Genomic DNA, 23,835 nt, shown 5'->3' with positions numbered 1-23,835 from the left:
GCCTGATTAAACGGATAGGGAGGGGATCCCCCACTGCGTCCAGTGTACAACTGGGATTGCAATCCAATAATGCAAGACCCACCAAACTGTAAGAATTAAATATGTCAATGGGGGTAGGGAGATCTGGGCGGTAAGCGGTGGAAACGGAGAAAATGTACGTGTGTCACGGTACATCTCCTGTCTCCCAAACTGTAAAGACATGGGAAAAGACTAAAGGAAGGCTTGTTAATTTTTTGGGTCACAGACAGGTGCTTTTCAGAATTTGATGACAAGTCCCAGAATGAGGTGACTTTGGCAAATGCCACAAGGCAGCTCCTTCTCCTGAGCAATAGGTAAGAGAGAAGATTTCAGGAATTTCACAGCTCAATGCTTGCTCAATATCTATCAAGATAAAATTATTCCTGACGCTCAAACACCAAATGGCTACTCAAGTATGTCTGGCTAGGTATTATCACTGGAATTCATAGAAGCAATCAACTTAAAAACTGAGACAGATCTGACAAACACCATCCCAACCATGTGAGCAAACTGACATCACTTACGTCAGGACAAAAAGAAATCATGTGATGTGATGCACGTCACCTATGTGGTATTACTGCTCGAAATGTTTCATGCGAATCTCACCATGTGGAAACTCTCAAATCCAAATTGAGGGACTGTCCACAAAACTAACTGGCCTGACCTCTTCACGAATGTTAATGTTGAGAAAGACAAAAAAGGTGAGCAACTGGTTGAGACTAACGAGACAAAATCGGAATATAACGTGTGGTCCTTGAGTGGCTCCTGGATTGGAGGGAGGGAAAAAACGACTACAAAGAACATTAAAAGGACAACTGTGGAAATGTGAATACCGGCTGTAGACTGGATTACCGTTAAATTTCCTCAGTGTGACAATGTATTGAGTACCCTTATTTTTAGGAAACATACTGAAGTTCCTAGGGGTGAAGTGTTTCATGTCTGCGATTAACTTTCAAATGTTTTAGAAAAAAATTACATTAAAAAGGAAAGACATAAAGCAAATGGTGCAAAATATTCGCAAGTGTTGACTCAGGGAAGGGCATGGTATTCAGAATATAATTTATGCAAACTTTCTGCAGGTTTGAAGGAAGAAAGAGATAGGCTGGGAACATTTACTCGTGGGGTTTTATAACGCACTTCAACTTGGCTATAATCATTATTCCCATTTATGATCTCTATTTAATAAATTTGCTTGCGGTAGGGCTGAGTGTGAAAACCCAAAGACAGTCATCAGAGGAAATAAGCATAAAGCCACCGTAGGCTCCTTCTCATCTATGTGGCTTAAAGACTTGCTCTGTGACTGACCTTCACGTAGGGCAGGCTCCGCGTGAAGATAAATGTCCCACAACAAGGTGGAGACAGCATGGCAGCACTGAGGCCACTGTGAACCTTCCCAATCCAGAGTACAAAAGCCACAGAACTTCAGTGTGAGTTACAGGGAGCAAGAAAAAGGATTTAAACAACAGTCCTTAAAAGTAAGGATTTTTAAACAACTTGGGAAAATTTTTTTTGGCCGTGCCGTGTAGCTTACAGGATCTTAGTTCCCCAAACAGGGATTGAATCCGCACCCCTGGGAGTGAAAGCGCGGAGTACTGACCACTGGACCGCCAGGGAAGTCCCACAGCTTGGAAAAATATTCATCTGGGAATTCAGGATTGAGCTCTAAAGCAGTTTGCTTAAAATCATACCCGATACTGAGGAAGAGACTGAGGACTTGGATGACAAGGAACTGGATGATGCCGAGAGAGGTGCAGGGTGGCTGAGAGGTCCAGAGGATGCTGGCTTGGAGACCGAGGAGAATGGCAGCATTGAGGGTGAGCTCTGTGAGTTGTGAACAGGAGCAGAGGTGGCCGCGGCCGTGAACCTGAAAATGGAAGCCCGAATGGATCAAAATGGCCTGCTGCTGTGAGATCCTTTCACATTGGTCATGAGCGATCATCAAAGGATAACTTACTATCCATACTTTTTTGCCTTCAGGAAATGCAAACGTTTAGCTGTTTCTTATGAAAGGTCAAAGCTGCATGAAAGCATTTAGCGTCTGCTTATTTGGAATGAAAAATTCAGTGAAACTATCTAATAAGTACTTAACATGACGATGAAACCGTTTATCATGGCATAAAACATTTATTGTCGATTCTATCAAGCTGAGTAAAGAAAGAGGGTGGGACTCTACTGGACTTAGGAGAGTTTAGTGCTCTCCCTTTGCCAAGGAAATTACTGAGAACTCGTTGTGGGGTGATCATCTCTGGGGAATGAGGAAGGAAGAGGAGAGCAGGTCACCCTCTTTGGGATGCTGACCATCTACTGGGCAGGGGAGGTAAGTTCCACCTAAAGAGCAAACGTCTGTGAACAATGTAAACAACCAGCATCAGATGACTGGTCAAATAAATTATGGTGTGGCCACAAAATGGAATACTAGGCAACCTTTAGAATGAAGTGGCTGCGTGGCAAATTTAATATTAACAATGACAGCGGCCAGCAGCCCCTTCACAGTAATAAGGGATAATACAGAAGAGTGGGGGAAAACTGGTAGCGTTTACACTCAATGGCTATCTTAGGAAGGGTTACAAGGTATAAGGGATTACTTCACTCAAGAAGCTTACATGCTAGTGGTGAGAACAAAACAAGCAGATAAAGAAGTAAAAAGTAAGATATGAGTGAGTTAGTAGGACCCAGATCTGGAGGAAAGTGGAATACCACGCTGAAGTGTTTGGATTGTACTCAAACAGCAATGAGAAGCCGCTGGGGACTGTCATCTGATGTATTTACAATTCCACAAGATCACTCAGTGGCTATGTGGAAAACAGTTCAGAGAGTCAAGAGTGGACACAAGGGAGAAAAAGGACTAGAGGGATTCAATTTCCTTAAGGGACATATAGTCTTTATTGCTTCATTTTTTAAAAGTAAGGAATACCTCCTACATTTAAAACCTGCAAAAGCAAAACAAGCATTTAAATATAAACGTCTAATAGTTAAAAAAAAAAAATTCTAAGAGACATCTCTGGACTCTGTCCACTGATGAAATGCAAACCTTTATGTTGTTTGCATTTTTACCATTTGCAAGTATTACTATGGGAAAAAGGAAAAGAAAATCTATTCAATAACTCCACTCACGGCGACTCTATTTCTAGTGAACAACAAGCGATATTTCTACCCGTCAAACTTTAAGTGTTACCTACTTTTCGCTAAGGTTGACCTTCACTGCAGAGGCTGATGGTGGGAAGGTGGGCTTCATTCCTGTATTTGGAGCAGACATGCTTGGCACTGGCGTGCTTTCCAGGGTAGGCTTAAAACCCGATGATCCAAAGGAGAATGAGGCGGCTGAGGGTGCCATGGGAGAGGCCGCAGGGGTGAGCACGAGGGAGGCTTGAGGAGGAGGAACAAAAGAGAAGGAGGATGCTCCAGGGCCCAAGGCTGCTTTGGAATTGTCAGAGGCACTGGAACACGGAGGGGCCTCCCCAGTGACAGAACCAGATGACTTCAAGGATGAAGAACCAAAGGAGAACACAGCAGGGGCTCCCACGGCGGAAGGCAAAGAGAAGGTGGAGGTGGGAGCAGCCGGTGATGAAGGCAGAACGGAGGCAGGAGCTACGGCTGCTGCCGCATCGAGCTTCTGCGGGGCCTGAGAGGAGGTGGGAGTAGTAGGAGTACTTCCTGCAATGGGAAATATGGAGAAAAAGGAAGGGAGAAGTTAACCCCGTAACAGTGGAGGTCCACATCACAGAAAGCAAGTGGGTTTGTGGAAGAATGAAGCCAGAAATAATGGTTCTCGTTCCACAAGGGGAAAAAAAAAGGGAAATAGAGTTGATGTTGGACTTTCCATGGCAAATATTCCATATGGTAAGATGTCTAAAACTTTGAAGGAAAAAGGAAATGCAAAAAGACATTAGACTAATAGGAATTCATGAACACCCACTTGAGTAATGTAGAAAAAATACACTTCTCAATGTTACAGTGAAAAATAAGTTATTCTGCAATATTTTATTATCAGGAAAAACCTTTAATTCAGACTTACACCTCATAATAGTCACTAAAACAACTCTAGGTTAATTAAAGATACACACATATACAAAAGCATATATATAACTATATCTCAAAACAAAGGAGGCAAAAAGTGAGTTGTCTCTTAGAGTCTATCAACTTGATAAACCTAAAAGTGACCCCCCCCCAAAAAAAACACAAAAGATAAAAGATTTGACTATGTACAGAAATAGTTATACAACCAAAAGGTAAATGAAAAAAAATTTGCAGCAAATGACACGTAATATGTTTTATTTTTTTTAAAGCTCATACAAATTGAGATTTAAAAAAATTTGAGACTTTAATAGTATAAGCTGGGAATCTAATTCATAAAAAGAAAATATATTCAGTCTCTCTAATCAAAGAAATACAAATTTAAAAGAGGCATATTTTTGCCTGTCCTCTAAATTATCAAAATAAAAATATATATAATCCCCTATGTTTGAAAGGGTAAAACAAACCTGAAACTTTTTATCACTACTAGGTACCTTTTTAGCACAGTCTTTTAGAAAGCATTTTAGCATTTTGCCTCAAAAATCACAGAACATGTACCTAGTAATCCCAATTTTAAGAATAAAGACTACGGAAATAACCTAAAAAATGAAAAAGATATTTAATACAACCCAAATGGTAAAATATATTCAACAGAGTGTTAAACACTCCTAAATGAATCATAAAAATTACTTAAGAACCTGGAAAACACTTAAAATTTAAATAAAAGACCAGCATACCAATTATGTATACAATATAATCACAACTATGAAGATGTTTATGAAAAAACACTGAAAGAGAATACCATAAAAGGCAAGTTTAAAATTTTTTCTATTTTCCAAACTTTCTATAAACATGTTAATTCTCCAAATTAAATAACTAACTAAGAAAGCAGTTTTTTTTTATCAATACATTTATGGGTCTTGGTTCTTCCAAATTGTCAGAGGTGACAGTTTATCTTCACTATGTCTAAAGCAAGGAAATACTTAGGATACAAGTATGAAAATGCCACTTTCTGAAAACAATGACCCCCAGGTAAACTGTCACTTCGATGACAGTATATAATGCAAGCCTATCTATTCTGTTAATACTTCCTTTACACAATAAATATGGAACCAACAACAGCTTACCTCTTTAGAGACCCAAGCATATGTGTCAATCACTTCCATGCATTTAGTAGACCAATACAAAAAGCATATGCCAAACCCCAAGGAAATCACAGGCATCTTCCCCACTGAAAATGGAACTGAATATCTGAAAACCATCATGCTGCTCTTTGTGATCATTCGACCCAGCATCCTTGGCGCTGGAGTGTGGGAGCAAGCAGAAGCACTGATGTCCTCTGAACCCATGAGCCAGCTTCAGCTAGAGCTGGTGAACTGGTGGGACACCTCCTCCCCCTTCAGTGGCTCTCTTCCTCTCATCTAAACATGGCTGTTACCTCTGGGCTAAGCATGAGGGAACACGGGGTTTCTCTAGGAGAGGCAAACAGTAAAACCGGTCTTTGCTCGCGCTCAGGGAATAAGGGGCTTGTAGCAAGCCCCTCACACTGAACTGTGCTCAGAAACAAACATCATCCCACAGGCTCCCGACTTCACAGGGTACACTGCTTGTTACAGACAGACCCAGCAACTGAGTGTAGGTAGTTCATGGGACTCAGGACCACTTAAAGGGGAAAAAATAACTCAGAGTACACACTGCAGATAAGGAGATATCCCAACACAACAACACTGATACAGTCTATGCAAGGCACCCGGTACATTACTTGGGGTCACACTGCCAGTTGATAGGAGTCCAAGTATCTGAGTGGCTCTATTTATGAAGTACGACTCACTCTGCATTGGGAAGCAGTGAGAAAAGATCCCCCAAGTGTTCTCCACCACATCCAACCCAACTGGTCAACATTTCTTCCTAGATATAGAATTGGTGGCAGTATGAGCTTTTTTAGCTATATTAGAAGAGAAAAAACTTACTAGTTATATACTCACAAAATTCAAAAAAAGAAATATTAGTAAAATTCCACAATATGAAACAATGCCCTTCTAGAAAGTTCATTCTGTTCTCACAAGTGACCCACTGCCGTTGTGAGAATTCTGAAGACGCAGATTGGCACTTACATGCATGCATTTATGTATGTGAAGCATATGTACCAAAATGCTGACTGGCTATATTGCTTGATGGGTTCTGAAGTGGTTCTGTCTTTGTATTTTCTAATTTTTCTCCAATAAACATATATTACTTAAGTGATATCTTCAAAGAGAAAGGGAAAAATAAACTAAAGAAAATTAAATACAAAGAGAAAATTCCCATGTTCTCATCACCCAGCAATAGCCACTATTTAGATTTTAACATCTTTCAAGTATTTTTTCTATGTACATATTTTTCTCATAAAAAAGGAATCAGAGTATACAGTGCTCTTTTACAATATGTTCTGTCCTTTCCTTGTCAATAAATATAACATTTTTAATAGTTACATGGCATTTCACTGTATGGATGTACAATCATTTATTTAACCAACCTCTCATGATTAAACATGTTAGGTTTCAGACCATATAATATAGGGTCTTATAATAGGATACTGTCAGTAAATTACCTAATGGGATCCATCGGGCTGAGATTCCTTTTTCTCTCAAGTAAAGGTTGGAGAATAAAGCTTGGGGGTGAGAGAAGGCAAGTATGTGCATGTGTCCGAGGAAAAGATTAGTCCTGCCTCGATAAGACAGGCCGGCTGCTAAAGATAACCACTGTGTGTCCTCACAGTATTCATCCCAGCAAATACTCCTGTACAAGCCCTCGGTATCCCCTCTCGGCCAAAATGGGGGGAGGCACGCACCTGATGACTTGGGTTGTCGCTCTCCTTCCAATGAGAGCCGCTCTGGTGTCCTGAGGAGGGACCTAACACCAGGATTTTGATTGATCATGTAAAATGGACAAAGCACACCGTCTGTCGAAAGTAACATAAGAACTGGAGCAGGAGGAAGAGTCATCTCATCATCTGTTAAAAAAGAAAACAAAGGTGACAAAAGGGCCAAGTCGACTGAAGGCCTGGGCCCAGAAGCGGAAGACGGCCGGAAGCAAAAGACTCTTCACAGGACTCATCTCTACAGTAGCTCGAGGTGGTTTGTTCTGATTTGGATCTGAACAGCCTTTTATGAAACAGCTCCTTAAAGAAGGGCTACTGCCATGATCAGATGGCCACCGTCCCACCAGCCCTACAGGGAAGCCCTAGCAGTCCTGCAGTGGCTCTGACTCCCAAACCTCTGATTTTTACGTGTGTCCTGGTGTCTGGGAGGTAGGTTTAGCATTCCCCTGACCAAGACAGGAGTCTCCAGGAAGCGACTCCTTTAGTTAAAAAAAAAAAGACAGATGAGCCTCTTTGGAAAACACACGGTAGGGCACAGAGAAGTGAGTCCCACTACTTTATATTCATTCACAGTTGAATCATAAGCATGTATTTTGTCAATTAAGTCTTCACGAGAATCAGAGTAAATGAGCTAATCAGACCAAACAGCCTGACCAGGGAAAGGACAAGGAACTTAGTGGTGTCTGACGGGTACACCTTTCTAAAATGAAGCACAAAGCGCAAAGAATATGGCTTTTTGTAAACAAATATTTTTTCCCAGTTTTATTGGGATAAAACCGACAAACATCGTACATGTTTACGGTACACAACATGATGGTCTGATGGATGTATACGCTGTGAAATGATCACCACAACCAGGCTAATTAACACATCCACCACCCCACGTACTTTACCATTTTGTGTGTGTGGTGAAAACTTTTTTTAAAAATTTTTATTGTAGTTGATTTACAATGTTGTGTTAGTGTCTGCTACACTGAATCAGTTATACACACACATATATCCATTCTCTTTTAGATTCTTTTTCCATATAGGTCATAACAGAGTATTAAGTAGAGTTCCCTGGGCTATAGGGTAGGTCCTTATTAGTTACCTATTTTATATATAGTAGTGTGTCTATGTTAAGATCTATGCCCTTAGTAAATTTCAAGTATAGATCCCCAGACCTTATTCATAATATAATTGAACGTTTCTACCCTCTGACCAACACCACCCCATTTCCTCCACCCTCTAGTCCCTGGCCACCACCATTCCTGCTCTCTGTTTCTCTGAGTGGAACTTTTTTAGATTCCACATATAACTGAGATCGTGCAGTCTTTGTCTTTCTGTGTCTGACTTATTTCACTCAAGGTCCATCCATGTTGTTGCAAATGGCAGGATTTCCTTTTCATGGCTGAACAGTCCATTGTATATATACAACACATTCCCTCTATCCATTCATCCACTGATGGACACTCTGGCTGCTTCCGTACCTTGTCTGCGGTAAGAACATTGCAATGAATATAGAAGTGCAGCTATTTCTTCAAAACCCTGATTTCACTTCCTTTGGAAAGGGAAGTGGAACTGCTGGCTCACATGGGAGTTCTATTTTTAATTTTTTTGTTTGTTTGTTTGTTTGCAATACACAGGCCTCTCACTGTTGTGGCCTCTCCCGTTGCGGAGCACAGGCCCCGGACGCGCAGGCTCAGCGGCCGTGGCTCATGGGCCCAGCCGCTCCGCGGCATGTGGGATCCTCCCGGACCGGGGCACGAACCCGTGTCCCCTGCATCGGCCGGCGGACTCTCAACCACTGCGCCACCAGGGAAGCCCTATTTTTAATTTTTTGAGGAGCCTCCATGCTCTATTCCATACTGGCTGCACCAGTTTACATTCCCACCAGCAGTGTATACAAGGATTCCCTTTTCTCCACATCTTTGCTAACACTTGGTATCACTTAGCTTTTTGATAACAGCCGTCCTAACAGGTGTGAGGTGATAACTCACTATGGTTTTGATTTGCATTTCCCTGGTACTTAGTGACGTTGAGCACCTTTTCGTATACCTGTTGGCCATCTGTACATCTTTTTTGGAAAAACGTCTATTCAGGTCCTCTGCCCATTTTCTAATCAGGTTGTTTACTTTGTTTTATTCTGCTATTGAGTTGTATGAGTCCCTTATATATTTTGGATGTTAACCCCTTATCAGATATATGGTTTGTAATTTTTTTTCCCATTCCACAGGCTGCCTTTTCGTTATGTTGTTGGTTATGCTGTTTCCTTTGCTCTCTCTCTTTTTTGTTATTCTCTTACTTTATATTTTTATACAATTTTTAAAGGTCACACTCCATTTATAGTTATTACAAAACATTGGCAGTATTTTCCCCATGTTGTACAATACACCCTTGTAGCCTGTCTTACACCCAACAGTCTGTACCTCCCACTCCCCCACCTCGATATTGCCCAGCTCTTCCCTCTCCCCACTGGTAACCACTAGTTTGTTCTCTAGATCTGTGAGAAAAAATGTCTTGTCTCACTTTCACATTTCAGGGGACTGCGGCCCTGCCGAGCCTCAGCAGGGGAGAAGACAGACTCAAAGCATGTGCTCAGGCCCCATCTGGAAGCCTGTGCCTGAGGCCTCCATTTTCTAACCAGGCCTTCGAACCAAGTATTGGTATGTAGCACCCAAGTGCCGTGGGGCGCTGTCCCCTTGGGAGGCACTGGGAACCTGGAAGGGGCACAGAGACAAAGCTATGAAATCAGCACTGTGTATTTTAGCCGTATTCTAAAGCACACACAGACACGCCAACACTCAGATACTCAGACACACAGAGTATGTGACCTCGGTCAATGAATATCCATTCAAATTAGATGAGCGTTGTATAACACACTGTCTCACTCTTTAAGTAGAAACATGGTACAAGTTAAAAGTGCACAGCAGAGTAGATTCTGTCATGAAAACGTAGAGCTGGATTTGAATATTAGCCATGATGGGAAGAAGACCACTTCTGCGCTAAGCTATGTCAGACTATACTTACTGATGGTGATTTCCACTTGGTTGGTGTAATCTATGGCAACTCCCATGGGCAAGGAATCATCACTCTTGTCTGTCACAGGCAGTTCAGCTCGGCTAGAATCCTCCAGCAGCCAAGATTCCCAATTACTCTGGACAAAGGAACAAGGAGAAGAAGAAAATGCCATGTTGGTTAGAGCCTTCTCCAGCACTGCTCAACAGGAGAGAAGAAAAAGGACAGCTCACGTGGTTTAGAGTTATATGTCGACTGAGACTCTGAAATCTGGAAAAACAGTCTAAAAGCTATGAGTCCCCCAGCAAGCGAGGGGTTACTTTTCCAAGTCAACCTCTCTGTCTGCTCCTGGCATACGAAGCTCCTGCCTTGTGAATAAATAACCACTACTGTGAACACTCTCTGAAGTACTGTCCACCACAACCACGTAGACTCCTGAACACAGAGGGTGAATCTAATAGCTGCACTAAGCCAGTCAGTAGCTGCTCCTAGAAATCTGGGACGGGAACCAGGATCTCCAGGGGATCCCCAGTGAGGTCTTGAGCAGAGCAGCTTATAAAGCTGGCCAGATGCCCTGTGCTCACTCGACCACAGAGACAGAAGGTAACCTTAGTTCTTGTCTTCCTAGTTCCTGGTGTCAGTTCCTCACACTGGCCAATCATCCTGCCACTGGATTCCTTGAGAAACCACCACATCTTTCCAATAAACTCCCCTTTCGTTCAAGTTTGCTCGAGTGGGATCTGTTCCTTGCAACAAATGATTCCTGGTTTTTAAAAATCTAACCTTTCAACGTTGACCAAAACTGGGCAGCGTGAATCAAAGGGGAATAATGCTCAATGAGAAACAGAAAAACAAAAAAACTGCTCAGGAAAGGGAACATAATTATGCTCCATGACTTAGCTATGGAGTCAATAGTCACATTCATAATAACGTAAACAAAATGGATTCCAACTTGGAAAAACAATCTATAGACAAAATAAAGAAGGCTTGCTAATCACTACAGAACAGAATACAAACAGTATCAGCTTTGATTTTGCGAAAGACGAGACACAGATGACAACAGCTTACAGGTGGGAGTGGGGAAGGTGTGCTAAAGGCAAGGGTGGGGCGCTGACATGTTCCTCTCACAGCTCGGAAGATCAAGAGAGATGCTATACGGGAATACCTTAAGAAACGAAGGTAAAAATGATTACTTAAAGTTCAAAGATAACAAACAGAAGAAACTAAAACTAGTGCTATAACCCTACTGAAAGGAAGGAGGGAGGGTTTGAAGGCCACATGTGAGCTAAACCCTCATTTGCCCTAACAGCCCAATAGTTTAACATTAATAATCAACAACTAGTGATAAAGCAAATTATTATTTAGGGATAAGGAGGTAACCATTAAAAGAAAAAGTTTACAAGTTAAAAGTGGTCCCCTTTCGTGGTTGAGAGTCCGCCTGCCGATGTAGGGGACACGGGTTTGTGCCCTGGTCTGGGAGGATGCCACATGCCACGGAGTGGCTGGGCCCGTGAGCCATGGCCGCTGAGCCTGCGCGTCCGGAGCCTGTGCTCCGCGACGGGAGAGGCCACAACAGTGAGAGGCCCGCGTAACGCAAAAAAGGTGGTCCCCTTTCGAGAACAGGACAGATCAGGACAGGATGGGCAGTGGTGATTTTTCACTTATAAGCCTTTCTCCACTATTTGATTCTTCAACCATGAACATAATTATTTTGATAAAAAGCAAAAATAAAAGTGTTTTTCAATGTGTGAATACATAAAATATTTGTGCTACTAAGAAAGTGTGACTGAAGTTAATCCAAGAGCAGCAAATCAGACTGCTGAACTCTGGCCTGTGACCCTGAGGACTACGCACTCACGGTTGGCCACCTTGCTGCCCCGAGAAGGATGGATAAATGTTGAATGACTGAAGAGGCATATGTACCTGTGCATGGGGTGCACAAAACATTTTTAAACTCAAGGTAGACTTTTAAAAAGAAAAGTTTCTGGCTGAGGAGTTGTGAGAAATGGTCAGAATGCAGATGCATTTTGCAAGTAGACCAAACATTACCTTTTGATAGATGTGAGATGTGAGAGAAAGAGAGTCAGAGGTGACACCATAATTTTTGCTTGAGCAATTGATGGAATGGAGATTAACCTACAAAGAAGGGAAAAACTTGAGGGAGGAGCAGGTATTGGGAGAAAAACAAGAGTTTAGTTACAGACAGTATTAGTTTAAGATGCCTCTTAAAAATACAAGAGGAGTTGCCACTTAGACATTTACATATGAGATAGAAAAATACCCCTGGAATAAACTCCACTTGCTTATTGCATGTGATTCTTTTGCTTAATGCGTTATTTAATGTAGTGGTATTTAATTTGCAATGTCAAATTCTGATACACATACTACTTCATCTGTATTTTATTGGTCCACGTATTATTTTGTTTCTTTTTGCCTAGTTCACTATTTAGGGTATACCAACACCCTGTAACAAATATAGATCCAAATATGCACTAGCCAACATTACAGAAGATTTTTGGAGTTTGACTGGGTATTCAAGTTGGCAGAGTGGCTGTCCTACCAGCTTTATTCAGGGATCCAAGCTCCTCATTTGTGGCTACACAAGCCATTATTTTAGTCCTTAACCAACTCTGTATCCAGGTGACAAAGAGAAGAACAAATGGAGAAGGCCCATAGTTCCTGGTGGCCGGGCCTAGAATTTGCACAGAAACTGCTGCTCCCATTGGAATAGGTAGAACTCAGTCACGTGGCCACACCTAACACCAAGACAGTAGCAGAAAAATAGCTCATCAATTTAATGTTCAGAAGCGAAACAAATTTTAGGTCATTCTCCTGGTTTTCTTAGCAATAAGAAAAAATATTTAAAATTAGCAGAATTCTGTACTCACTTTGATCAGGTGAAAAGGTAACTGACCCATATTCAAAATTCTCTGCATCCTTTTCTTATAATCCTTTACAAAATGCAGCAGAGGCACTAAAATTTGGCTCACATTTTAAATAAAACATTTTATTGATTTGGTCTCCTGTAGCTTATTGAGTTTTCATTCTCTCTTATTCTTTAAGAACAGCTCCGTATGTTTTTAGTTTGTCTCTGCCGTTATTTCTAAGTAGTCTGCAACTGTAGCTCTGAGCTTCTCTTTGACCTGCGTTATTTCAGTTAGTGACTTCATATACATGTATATATATTTGCCAGTATTTTGCAGTTTTGTTTTGATGGTTTAAAATTGTGTCATTATCCAGCTTTACTACAATGTCAGAAACAGTGCAATGTCATTTCTACATCTGACTTGATATGATCAATTTTTCAAAATGTTTTGTGGGGCTTCCCTGGTGGCACAGTGGTTGAGAATCTGCCTGCCAATGCAGGGGACATGGGTTCGAGCCCTGGTCTGGGAAGATCCCACATGCCGTGAAGCAACTGGGCCCGTGAGCCACAACTACTGAGCCTGCGCGTCTGGAGCCTGTGCTCCGCAACAAGAGAGGCCGCGATAGTGAGAGGCCCGCGCACCGCAATGAAGAGTGGCTCCCGCTCGCCGCCAACTAGAGAAAGCCCTCACACAGAAACAAAGACCCAACACAGCAAAAATAAATAAATTAATTAATTAAAAAAAAAATGTTTTGTGGCTTCTGGAAAAAAAAAAGTTTATTCTTGATGTGTACCCAAATTTAATACAACCATTACCTGGCCTTTACTAATTATGTAATTAAAAAAAGAAAGAAAGAAAGAAAAGCTTCCCTTTCATTGTGTCTCCTGTGTAGTCACTGTGCATAATCTACCAGAGCTCAGGAGAGCTTACCATGACAACTTCAGCCCACCCTGGCCTGCAAAGAGCACAAAGGGGAAGAAGGGAGATGGGTGCTTAACCGCACAGGTGCTTTTAGCTTTCTGGCAGTTTTCCAAAGTCAAACAGAAAGTATTTCAGATGAGTCACAATTTGGTTTGATTTGCATGTCTCTCTTCCACAGTCAAGGATGGGTTATAGTTAACCAAATAGAAGAGGCAGGTTCAAGTAATAGGAAGAAAATAAAGACGGTTGAACAGAACAAGGCAGAAAAAACCTCCTACACATCCAGGTACACTCCTACTGGAGGCTGATTACTAGTATGTTTCCACACACAGTGGATACATCCTAACCTAACAGAAGGGCCTTTGATGACATTCAAGGAACGGCTAAATCTGACACCCATGTTTGTCCAATGCAATATCCAAGCCATTTGATCCAGGGCTCTTGGTCATTTAAGCTGTGCTCTCATCCAGAAACTCATTAAAAGGGATGTGCCTTCATCTAAATCTTAACTTCAGTTAAACTCCTCCAAAATCCTTCTCAGAAAGGTATCACATAAAAGTGACGGGAGAGGCACTTACCTGGCTGCTCTGCCGAGCGAGGACACTAACTTCTGTTGAAGCCGCAGATGCTGCCAGCACTAAATCCCTGCAGAGGATAAAACCGGAAGGCCATTAAATTCAAACAGCGGCAGCTGTACCTTGACTTGAGTCACTGGTAGCATCTACAAGGCTTCCATCGGGACGTGAGGGAGAAAAGCAAGGTTTTCTACCCGGCGGAAGAAAGGGAAGAAGATTCTGGATGTAAAGCTTTATGTTTTAGTTCATAGGCTAGAGCCCTGGAGACGCAGCCAACTGCCTCCCTACTTAAGACAAAGGAGAGACACAACAGAATCAAGTCAGAGTTCCCAATAAATATAACACCCCCCTGCAGAGAGAATAATCTAATTAGAGGAACAGAAGCTTTGCTTCAAGTCATCTATCTTTCAAAGGGACACTTCTGCTCAGAGGGAACCTTCAGTATGTTCCTTAAATATCAGTATTTTCTTAAGTCATCACCGGAGTTAATGAGAAAATGGGATTTCTAAGTTTAGTATGTATTTGAGCTAAATAATTCAAGACTGGGAAAACAGAAGTAGTAGTCAGAAAGGCATTATCTAGCATGAGCTGAAAACGTTCGGGGTACCTCCAGCCTCTATTTTCCTCCCTTACAGAAAGGAAACAAAACAGAACAAGCAGGACCAAGTGACTCAGGGGTGACCTGACAGCGAGGGCAGGTTGTACCCTCCCTGGGTACGCGGCTCACCATTCTTCAATGTAGCTGAGGTAGTAATGATGCTGCCTCTCTGTACAGCTGCCGTAGCAGGGCTCCATAAAGTTCACAAACACTTCTGGGTGCTTTTCTTCTTTTTTCTACAATGAACAGAACGAGAAAAAAAAAATCTCATGGGCGATTTTTCTTGAATCCTACACAGTTAAGAATCTCAAAAGATAAAATCATTTAAGTTTTATGAGAAAATTCATTCAAAATATATAGACACTATATAAAGGCAGCATCGAGCAGTACAAAGAACAGAAGCATTGGCCACTGACCAAACTGAATTCAAAGTTTTCTGTCACTTTAGCATGGACAGATTACTCAACCTCTCTGATAATGCTTTCTCTCATGTATGATGGACCTAAAAAACCTACATCAAAGGCTGTTGTGAGATATGAAAGGATACATATAAAGCATCTAACCCAGTCTAACACGGAACATAAGTAGTATTCAATAAATGCTAGTGTTAATATTATCCCTGGGAAAAGAAAATCTTAATAATATCTTGAAATAAGGCATCTTAATAAACTTATTTTTAAAATTCAATATTGTCAGGAACCCAAAAGAGTTAATAAAAACAAGGCACTTTTTTCTCATATCAGATTGGCAAAGATTAAAAATGGTACCATTGCATATTGACACACATATTGGGAAACTGGTAGTTCCAACCATGGTAGGAGTACAAACTGATACAACTTTTCTAAAAGATACTTCGGCAGTGTTTTCAAAAGCCTATATCAAAAGAGCATATACTGCTTGACCTAGCAAATTCATTTCCAGGTATTTATCCTAAAAAATAAACATAATCCCATTAAGTGTACATAAAAGAGTGTTAGTATTCTTTAAAACAGGGAAAAACTGAAAGCAACCTGAGTATTCAACAGTAGAGGAAGCGCTAAATAAATTGATTATCGGCCCAAAAGCAAAATTCAGATTTACTGAGGTAGAAAGGTAGTTGCAATTTACTAAGTAAAACAAGGTTGCAAAACAGAATGAAGAGTGCCACTCCCACTTTTGTTAGACTTAGACTTTTATGTATGTATTTAATGTTTTTCTAGACTTTGAAAGTTAACATGATTTGGAAATATAAGCCCTGCCTCATTTGCTGTTTTTAATGCCACTGCAATTTAGGAAGACAGTGTAGATCTTATCATTCAGATCCTTCTTTGTCCTTCAAAATGACTCACTCCCTCACTCAAATGGCTCTCCCTCAGAGGCCTTCCTTGACCACCCAAGCTAAATCACACCCCAGTCATCAACCACCCCTTACCCTGCTTTATTTCCTCCATCACCCCTATCATTCCTTGATCCGACACTTGTCTGTGGACTAGCACGTTCATCCGAATGCAAGATCCACAAAAGCAAGACTTTGCCTTGGTCGCAGCTGTATTCTCAGCTTTAAAGCACACTGTGTAGGCATTCGATAAATATCTGATGAATAAATAAGTGAACGAATTTCGAAAATCAAGGTACTTTCTTGCTTCTCTAAAACGTCTTTATCACGTTAACATCTACCACAACTCATAGTTTGCAACTTAAGCAAAGTAAGTTTTAGGACTTTTTTCACCTTGTGACTCAACAGTAGAACATGCTCTAAGTGAACACCACCATTTTGGTCCCTAGGCTCCCAGTGCAGCATTAGAATCTTACACCTCAAGTTGCACGACCACTGCCAGCAAGAAAAGGAAACTGAAGCCTAACTGCGAACTTTATTAGAAGACTTCTAAAATCCTCAAATAACAGAGACATCCTTTTCATAGACATACCGGGAGTAGAGCCATCACCACATCCGGAGCAGTTTCCAAGGTCCCGTCTGCAGCAGCATATACTATTGTGAATTCATACGTACCGATCCACAGCACATCCAGAACTGAAAGACACACATCCTAAGAAACCATCTTGTGCTTGGGATAACCCCTGTACATTATATTACCATCTCATGGAAAAAAAAAAAAATCCAACTCCTATAGCTTTTAAAAAGGTCCAGATCTCACTAACTAAATACAATTTCACAAAGACTCAAGAAGCCCAAATTCATCCCAAAGTGGTATTTTTTTTTCTTCTGGTGGATTATAATCAAGGCAAATAATGAAGAATTCTAATTAAAAAATCAGGATCCATTTAATGTCATTTAGCAAGAGACACAGGTGTCTACCAGAGAATTATTGTTACAGCGACTTAATTAGCTAACTGAAATAATGAGAGTTTTCATACAGGAGGCACCAACACTTCCCTGATCAGGTATGCAGGTACATCACATGATCTGAAATTTCTGCAATACGGACATCACCTCATTAGAGGTCAGCCCAATAAGAAAAGCAGATGTGTTACCTCTGACAGGATGATCTGCCTCATAAAATGGAGGACAAGGAATGACTTTTTTCTCCTGCAAAGTCTGAAAGAGATTTGAAAAAAAAAAACAGAGTCGAATGAAACAATCCCCAAACCAATGAAACTGTCAAATCCAATAAGTTCCCCTAGAAACCACCTACGTCTCATCTCCCCAGCCAGGAGAGAATGAATACAGAGACGAGTGGATGCCTACTTCTAGAATCCTACCCTATGGAAACACTATCAGCAACGTGATCAAGGTAGGTGATGAGGATGCTCAACGCAATACCACTCAGAGTAGCAAAACCACTCACACTGATACAGATAACCATCAATAATGGAACAGAGATATTCACATAGTGGAGTCCTATGCAGCCATTCAAAAGAATGAAGTAGCTCTATATGTAATGAGCGGGAAGAAGAAGACTCCAATACACTTTTTTTTTTTTTTTTTTTTGCGGTACGCGGGCCTCTCACTGTCGTGGCCTCTCCCGTTGCGGAGCACAGGCTCCGGACGCGCAGGCTCAGCGGCCACGGCTCACGGGCCCAGCAGCTCCGCGGCATGTGGGATCTTCCCAGACCGGGGCACGAACCCGTGTCCCCTACATCGGCAGGCGGACTCTCAACCACTGCGCCACCAGGGAAGCCCTGTATTAACTTTTTACAGGCTAATGCCCTAAAAGAATATGTACCAAATGTCACATAACAACTTTGATGACAAAGAAGAAACAAAACCTTAACCTCAAACCTATTCCACCACATTCACCACTCTGCAACCCCTCAGAGAACAGGAGGAATACACAACGGCACAGGCCTTGGCATTGCCTGTGAACCCCTCCTTCCCATTCGGGTGTGACCAGATATATATGGATTCTTTGTCGATTTACATTGAAGAATATTCATGAATATCACCTCTGGAAGACCACAGGGAGAGCTGACCGAGTGCACATGCAACACTCTTTCCTGCATTCACTTGTGTACTGACAGATTTGTTGCAATGAGCGTAAATTACATTTTAATAGAAAAAAACAGCAAAGATACTCCCAAACCACCCCCAAAACAGTGGGTAACTTAAGCAAAAAAGTTCTGAAGTCCAAGGCAAGACTTACAGGAAGATACTGGACCACAGTTCCATTCTGTTTCCCCACTGCCAGCTGCTTTCCTTTGGGGCTCCAGCAGACTGGGTAAAGAAGAGAATGCTACCAATTAAAAACTGAATAAAATGGAGCAAACCAATGAGATCTGTACCGAAACAGCTACATAATAACCACTTCTTGTTCTTCTGTCAGTCCATGGAAGACTGTGGGATCATCCTTACTTGGCACAGTGAAAAAAGAAAGATCATTTCGATGATACAAGCCAATTGTGATGTATCACTGGGCCACTGAATCAGCTGTTAAAAATGCTTTTTCAATGGAGTACTGCCCAGAAAGCTGTAAAGTACAGAAAACTCTGTACTCTTTAGATAAAACAAGGAGAATACAGAAGGTTCTCAAATATCAAGATGTCATTCTCTTGCTCCTGTTTGATATTTTCTAATGCTTTTCCTCAAAGGTACAAATGACTGTTTCAGAGTACGACCCTTTTAGATCAAAACAATTATTCTCAACAACACAGTTCTAAACCAGCTATACTAAAATATTTCTTTCTCCAGAAAACCCAAGCACATTCAAGTTAAATCATGTATGCTATTTGGCTTCAAGGACATTAACCATGGAAATAAAAAACACTCTCTCCACTTCTGCCAAAGAACAACAAATTTGACAAAAAACCCCATTTGCTTTTTTTCCAGAGATTAAATTTTAACTAGATCACCATTACCATATGTTACAGAGGAGAAGACTTTATTACTCACCAGATGTTACTCCTACTGTGGAAGGAAGAGTCGCACACACTTTCACTGTCTCTGTGATCTGTAGGACAGCAATGCTGCCATCAGCCAGGCAAACTGCCACCATGGAGGAAACAGTAGGGTTCCACTTCATATCGATCACCATGCCTCCTGCATCTTTCAGGAGCTTATGATACGCAAACGGGCGTTTCTGCTGTTTGGCCTTTTAAAACACATGCCCAGAAGCAAAAATAAATTAGTAAATTAGTAAGTACAGAGACATTTAATAGTCAAAGAAAATTACTGAATGTGCAAGTTTTCTCGAATTACGGTTCACCTTTCTCCACGACCATGAAAAACAAACGCAGCTCTGCACAACAGTCTATTTGTTACAGACAGTTTTAACACAGCTTTGAAAACGGCAATCAATCGTTATAGCATACTCAGAGGGACTCGCAACAAAGGAATACACAAACGCAAAATAATCCGTAAAGAGCAGACACTAAATAAAAATCTGGGCTCTGCTTCTTAATATTGTTGGGCCCTTGAATTTTAGAGAGCTCGCATCTTAAAATATTATACCTATTTTAACTGGTATGCAGAAACCACCAAAGGCTTCAGGATTCCAAAAGAGCTTCACTGAAGATTTGTTGTGGAAGGTTAATGAAAGATTATTGATATAAAAGGTACCCCAAACAAACAGACACACAAGAACCCCAAATACTTAAACTCCTTGGGCCTGTTTCTCTACCTATGAAATGAAGATGACAGTACCTACTGCATAAGGCCATGAAGGGTAGGCATGAATGAGAACAAGGCATGTCAAGCACTAGCACAGGGCCTGGCACAAAGTCAGTATAAACACTCAATATTATTAACTATTATCATTACTAAACGGCCTGGAATGGAAGAACACTATATTAGGAGGCCAGAGATCCAGGATGTAGGAACTTCTGACATTAACTACTAACTCTATGGCCTTGGGCAAGTCACCTAAGGGTCCCTGGGCTCTGGCCTGTCTCATATATAAATGAGAAATGATAACATCCTGGGGCAGGTGGTATTATGAAATAATTTCTTGAAGTCACCTCTATCTCCAAAGATCTATGATTCTGTAATTAAGGACCTTTTAAAAACCCATATTTTAATCTAGAAAAAGAATTCAAAGGCCAACCAAGAACTTCTAGGTTATGATTCAATACCAGGAAATCTTCTTAGGTCCCTACAGTTTGCCAGCAGCTTACCTCATTTGAGAAAGTGCGAACATCAAAAAAAGCAATAATGGAACCATATTCACTGGACATCATGCACACGGAAAGTGTGAGGTTATCACAGCTCAGGGCCAGGTGATGTATCGGGAATTTCATAGGAACTAGCAAGCTTTGAACTTTATCAACTATGAAAACATAAAAAAACACAAAGCAGAAAATGGAATGCTCTAAGCATAAGCCACAAACTCTCTATTCAGGTCTATGTGAAACAATTTTTACATCTACATAAAAATATGCACACACCCTGATAACAAGTTGTACAGATAAATCGTAGCTTTCTTACAGATGTATAATGTTGCATTAAGTATCATAGGGACTCTTCCTCATCCGACCTGAGAAAACTAACTGTGGCTGTAGCCCTTGTTGAAAACAGTGCCCTGTACCGTATTTTTGCAACAATGCTCCAAAGAGCACACATTCCCATTTGTTTGGATGGCGCTGTTGTGACAACTAAAAAGCCACGCAATGAAACTCTTCTCCCAGGGAGCTGGAACCCAAGTTCAACTGAGCATGGCACAATGGTAAGCTGTTCTTCCCTTTGAGCTCGGAGGGACAGCTCTTCAAAAGAGAAATACAATGGACCAAAGAGAACACCCAGGAGGGCTTCCAGAAGCCTACCTAGAACTTCCTCTTCTTTGGGGTCAATCTCAGGACTAACAGCAGTTTTACTACTAGAATGATTTCTTGTAAATCAAGTGACATTAGCACTTCACTCCTCTATCACGCAACACAAACCAAGGAACTTACCTATCTTATTGGGATCATCTCCAGGTTTATTCTGAATAAGAAGATTTTTAGTAGGAAAAATCTGCAACCCACTGGCTCCACCAGCGAAGACCAGGCCATACTTGTTGGACACGGCAAGCAGATTCGAGCGTTCCTTGGGCAACTCCTCGGGGGAGTCAAAGATTCTCACCTTCTTCAGGGCTCTAAACTGAAAATCCTGTGGTGCGGGGTCAAAGCAAGATCAATTCAGGGAAGACAGGAAATTAAATCACATCTGTCATTATATTTCAGTACACCCAATTCCAGTACAACAAAATATACATTACCCTGAGGGTAAGGGCTGTGTGGCTCAGTCATTTTTAAGCTTCCTGTGATATTGTGGCACCCGGTATAGTGCTTATTAGTATTTACTGAATAAATTAAATTAAAAAAAATTCTTTCATGAAGCCTTCCTTGACTAACCCAGATAACACCGATCTTTTCCTTTTCTGAATTCCTAGCTAATTTATTGTCTGAACCACCACACAAGCTGCACTTTTTTATTTACAATCTTGTCCTATTTCATGGTATGTCTTACGATACAGAGTAGTGCTTAATAAATTGTTGCTAAATATTGAAAGCATCACTCAACTACCCTGTAAGCTCAAACTACCAGTGCAGTACTCAACAAAGATACATGGAGATAATGGCCACTGAATGGTAACCGAGTCCCAAACTGGCTTACCTGCATCAGACACTAAACAAAACTCCCACCACAGAAGAGGTCAATCTCTTGGTGTTCAAGACCTATAAACATACCTAGATGCTATGAGGACATCTAAAATCAAGTCCAAACCCCTTAACACAGGCTATAAGGCCAACATGGCTTGACTCGTCCACTTCCAGAGCCTCACCCCACAATACTCTGCTTCCCTCCCACAACTGTGCCATCACCTCTGCCACATCCAGTGCCACCTCCACCCCCCACCTATTTCCAGTTTTCATTTCCGCCCATTTTCATGGTCCTTAGCCCCTCAGGGCCTGGGAGCCTTCCCCAACCTCCTGTCAATGTCTGATTCATCCAGTCTTCCATGAATTTATTGATCTGCTTTCAAAGAATTTTCAGTGTGTACCACTTCTTGGTAAAAAGAGTTCCATACGTTTACCAAGCATTATGTTAAGTTATGTTATATATATATATATATATATATATATATACTTTTTTTTTCTTCAATTCTAAACCTATCTTTAAGTCAAGGTTTTGGTGAAAAGAATATGAATCTCCTTTTGCTTACACTCTAAAAAGTGTAAAAGCCAAAGACAGCCTTTCTCAGCCTTCATTTGTGTCCATTTACGGTGTTTCATCCAGGATCCCTAACACACCCCACATACTAATTTCCTTGGATTCAATGTTTAATACATATTTGCTAAAAGATTAACTGAAATACTCTTAATTCCAACTGAGTATGGTGATCAGAAATCCACACGGCTTTCCAGGTCAGACCACAAAATTTTCAACCTTTTTTGTTAATTCTCATCCTGATAATCCCAAATATCCTACTTGGGTCTTGTAATCAGAAACTCAAAGGGAGGCCATCATTTTCTAAGTCTGTGGTTCTAAAACCTTTTTATCCTTCTGCTCCAGCATATGAAATATGGCACACTCTCACTGGGTTGCTCACCCTTGGCGGTGATTCTCAAGAAGAACGAGAGCATCACTATTCTAAACATAGTGTGGATTACTACTCCCTAATGCATTTCAGTGATTTCTTGTTCAAATGCCTAAAATATTCCTACAACTTACTTCCTTTCGGGTGTTTACAACCATCATTTGGATCACCTGGCCCTCTCAAGTTTCCTGACTTCAGGCTGATTTCCAGTCCCGAAACAGCCCTCCGATTCTAGTTAACTAAAGCTCTTGTAGGATAAGTGATGAACCCTGGCTCTGCACTAGGCAAGCGTGGACCGCCTTACTAGTACAGCGAGAGAGGAGGGTCTTAAAAACAGTAACAACAATCTGGTTTTCAGCCCGCTTGTCAAATGCGGCTTTGGGTAAGTTACTTTCCGAGCCTCAATTTGCTCCTCTACATTAACAAGTATTCCGTGGGGTTGCTGTGATAATTATCAGTGCCTCGCACAGTAAACGCTCAATAAACAGTAGTCAGTACCACTACTCCAATCACCACATTAAAGGGGCTAGGATAACTCAAGAGGCTCGCACAAGACCAACAGGGGACGCGGAAACCGCATTCGGTGGGGTTTTCACGCCGACTGCACTGAAGAGCTCTCCAGGACGCGGTAATGAGAATTCTGAAAGCGGCAAATTGTTCAAGCAGGAGGCGCGGGGTCGGGGGGGGGGCGGGGCGGGTCAGCGGACATCCGAGCTTCCCGGGTCAGCGGGGCTCCAAGGCAACACCAGAACTAAGGAAGGGAGGGAGGCCCCCGGCCAGTGTCTGACCTTCATCTCCCGCTCGGGGATCACGGCATCCATTTCGTCTCCCATCGCGCCGCCCTCAGCAGGTCAAAGCAGCTACCGCAGCTGCCCGCGTCCTTGCAGACACAGCCCAGGCAGCCCCCAGGCCAACTTCCTTCCCTCGGCTCTAGCGGCGCGCGGGCATGACGCACTTTCCGGCGCGCTTTGATGACATCACACGTTTCGGGCCGAGGGAGGTGGAGGGACCATCTAAAGTCGCGAGCTCTTCTGGC

The 23,835-nt window shown here is 41.7% G+C and overlaps 1 protein-coding gene across 11 annotated transcripts in view; it reads right to left on the bottom strand.

Annotated features, from left to right (window-relative positions):
• The window catches only part of NUP214 (nucleoporin 214), a 136,836-nt gene extending 113,114 nt beyond the window's left edge, over positions 1-23,722 (bottom strand). For 8 of the 11 annotated variants that reach the window (XR_016393663.1, XM_089913883.1, XM_022578425.3 and 5 more), the window contains exons 1-13: positions 23,588-23,722; positions 21,172-21,367; positions 20,398-20,549; positions 19,178-19,376; positions 18,432-18,502; positions 17,323-17,386; positions 16,758-16,861; positions 14,980-15,086; positions 14,256-14,322; positions 9,902-10,028; positions 6,863-7,024; positions 3,198-3,672; positions 1,707-1,882 (exon numbers count right to left, since the gene is read on the bottom strand). Coding sequence is in view for 10 of the 11 variants with exons in the window: in XM_089913883.1 (XP_089770009.1) it covers positions 1,707-1,882; positions 3,198-3,672; positions 6,863-7,024; positions 9,902-10,028; positions 14,256-14,322; positions 14,980-15,086; positions 16,758-16,861; positions 17,323-17,386; positions 18,432-18,502; positions 19,178-19,376; positions 20,398-20,549; positions 21,172-21,367; positions 23,588-23,632 (1,945 nt within the window). In the remaining variant the exon portion in view is untranslated. The other 3 variants (XM_089913877.1, XM_022578426.3, XM_089913882.1) reach the window with 3 other exon arrangements.
• Between the last annotated feature and the right edge of the window lie 113 nt (positions 23,723-23,835).

The sequence above is a fragment of the Delphinapterus leucas genome, chromosome 6, assembly GCF_059928025.1.
Source record: "Delphinapterus leucas isolate spDelLeu-1000000601 "Yukka" chromosome 6, BTC_Dleu_Yukka2, whole genome shotgun sequence".
Taxonomy (NCBI): Eukaryota; Metazoa; Chordata; class Mammalia; order Artiodactyla; family Monodontidae; genus Delphinapterus; species Delphinapterus leucas.
This window is presented reverse-complemented; position numbering and strand designations above follow the sequence as displayed.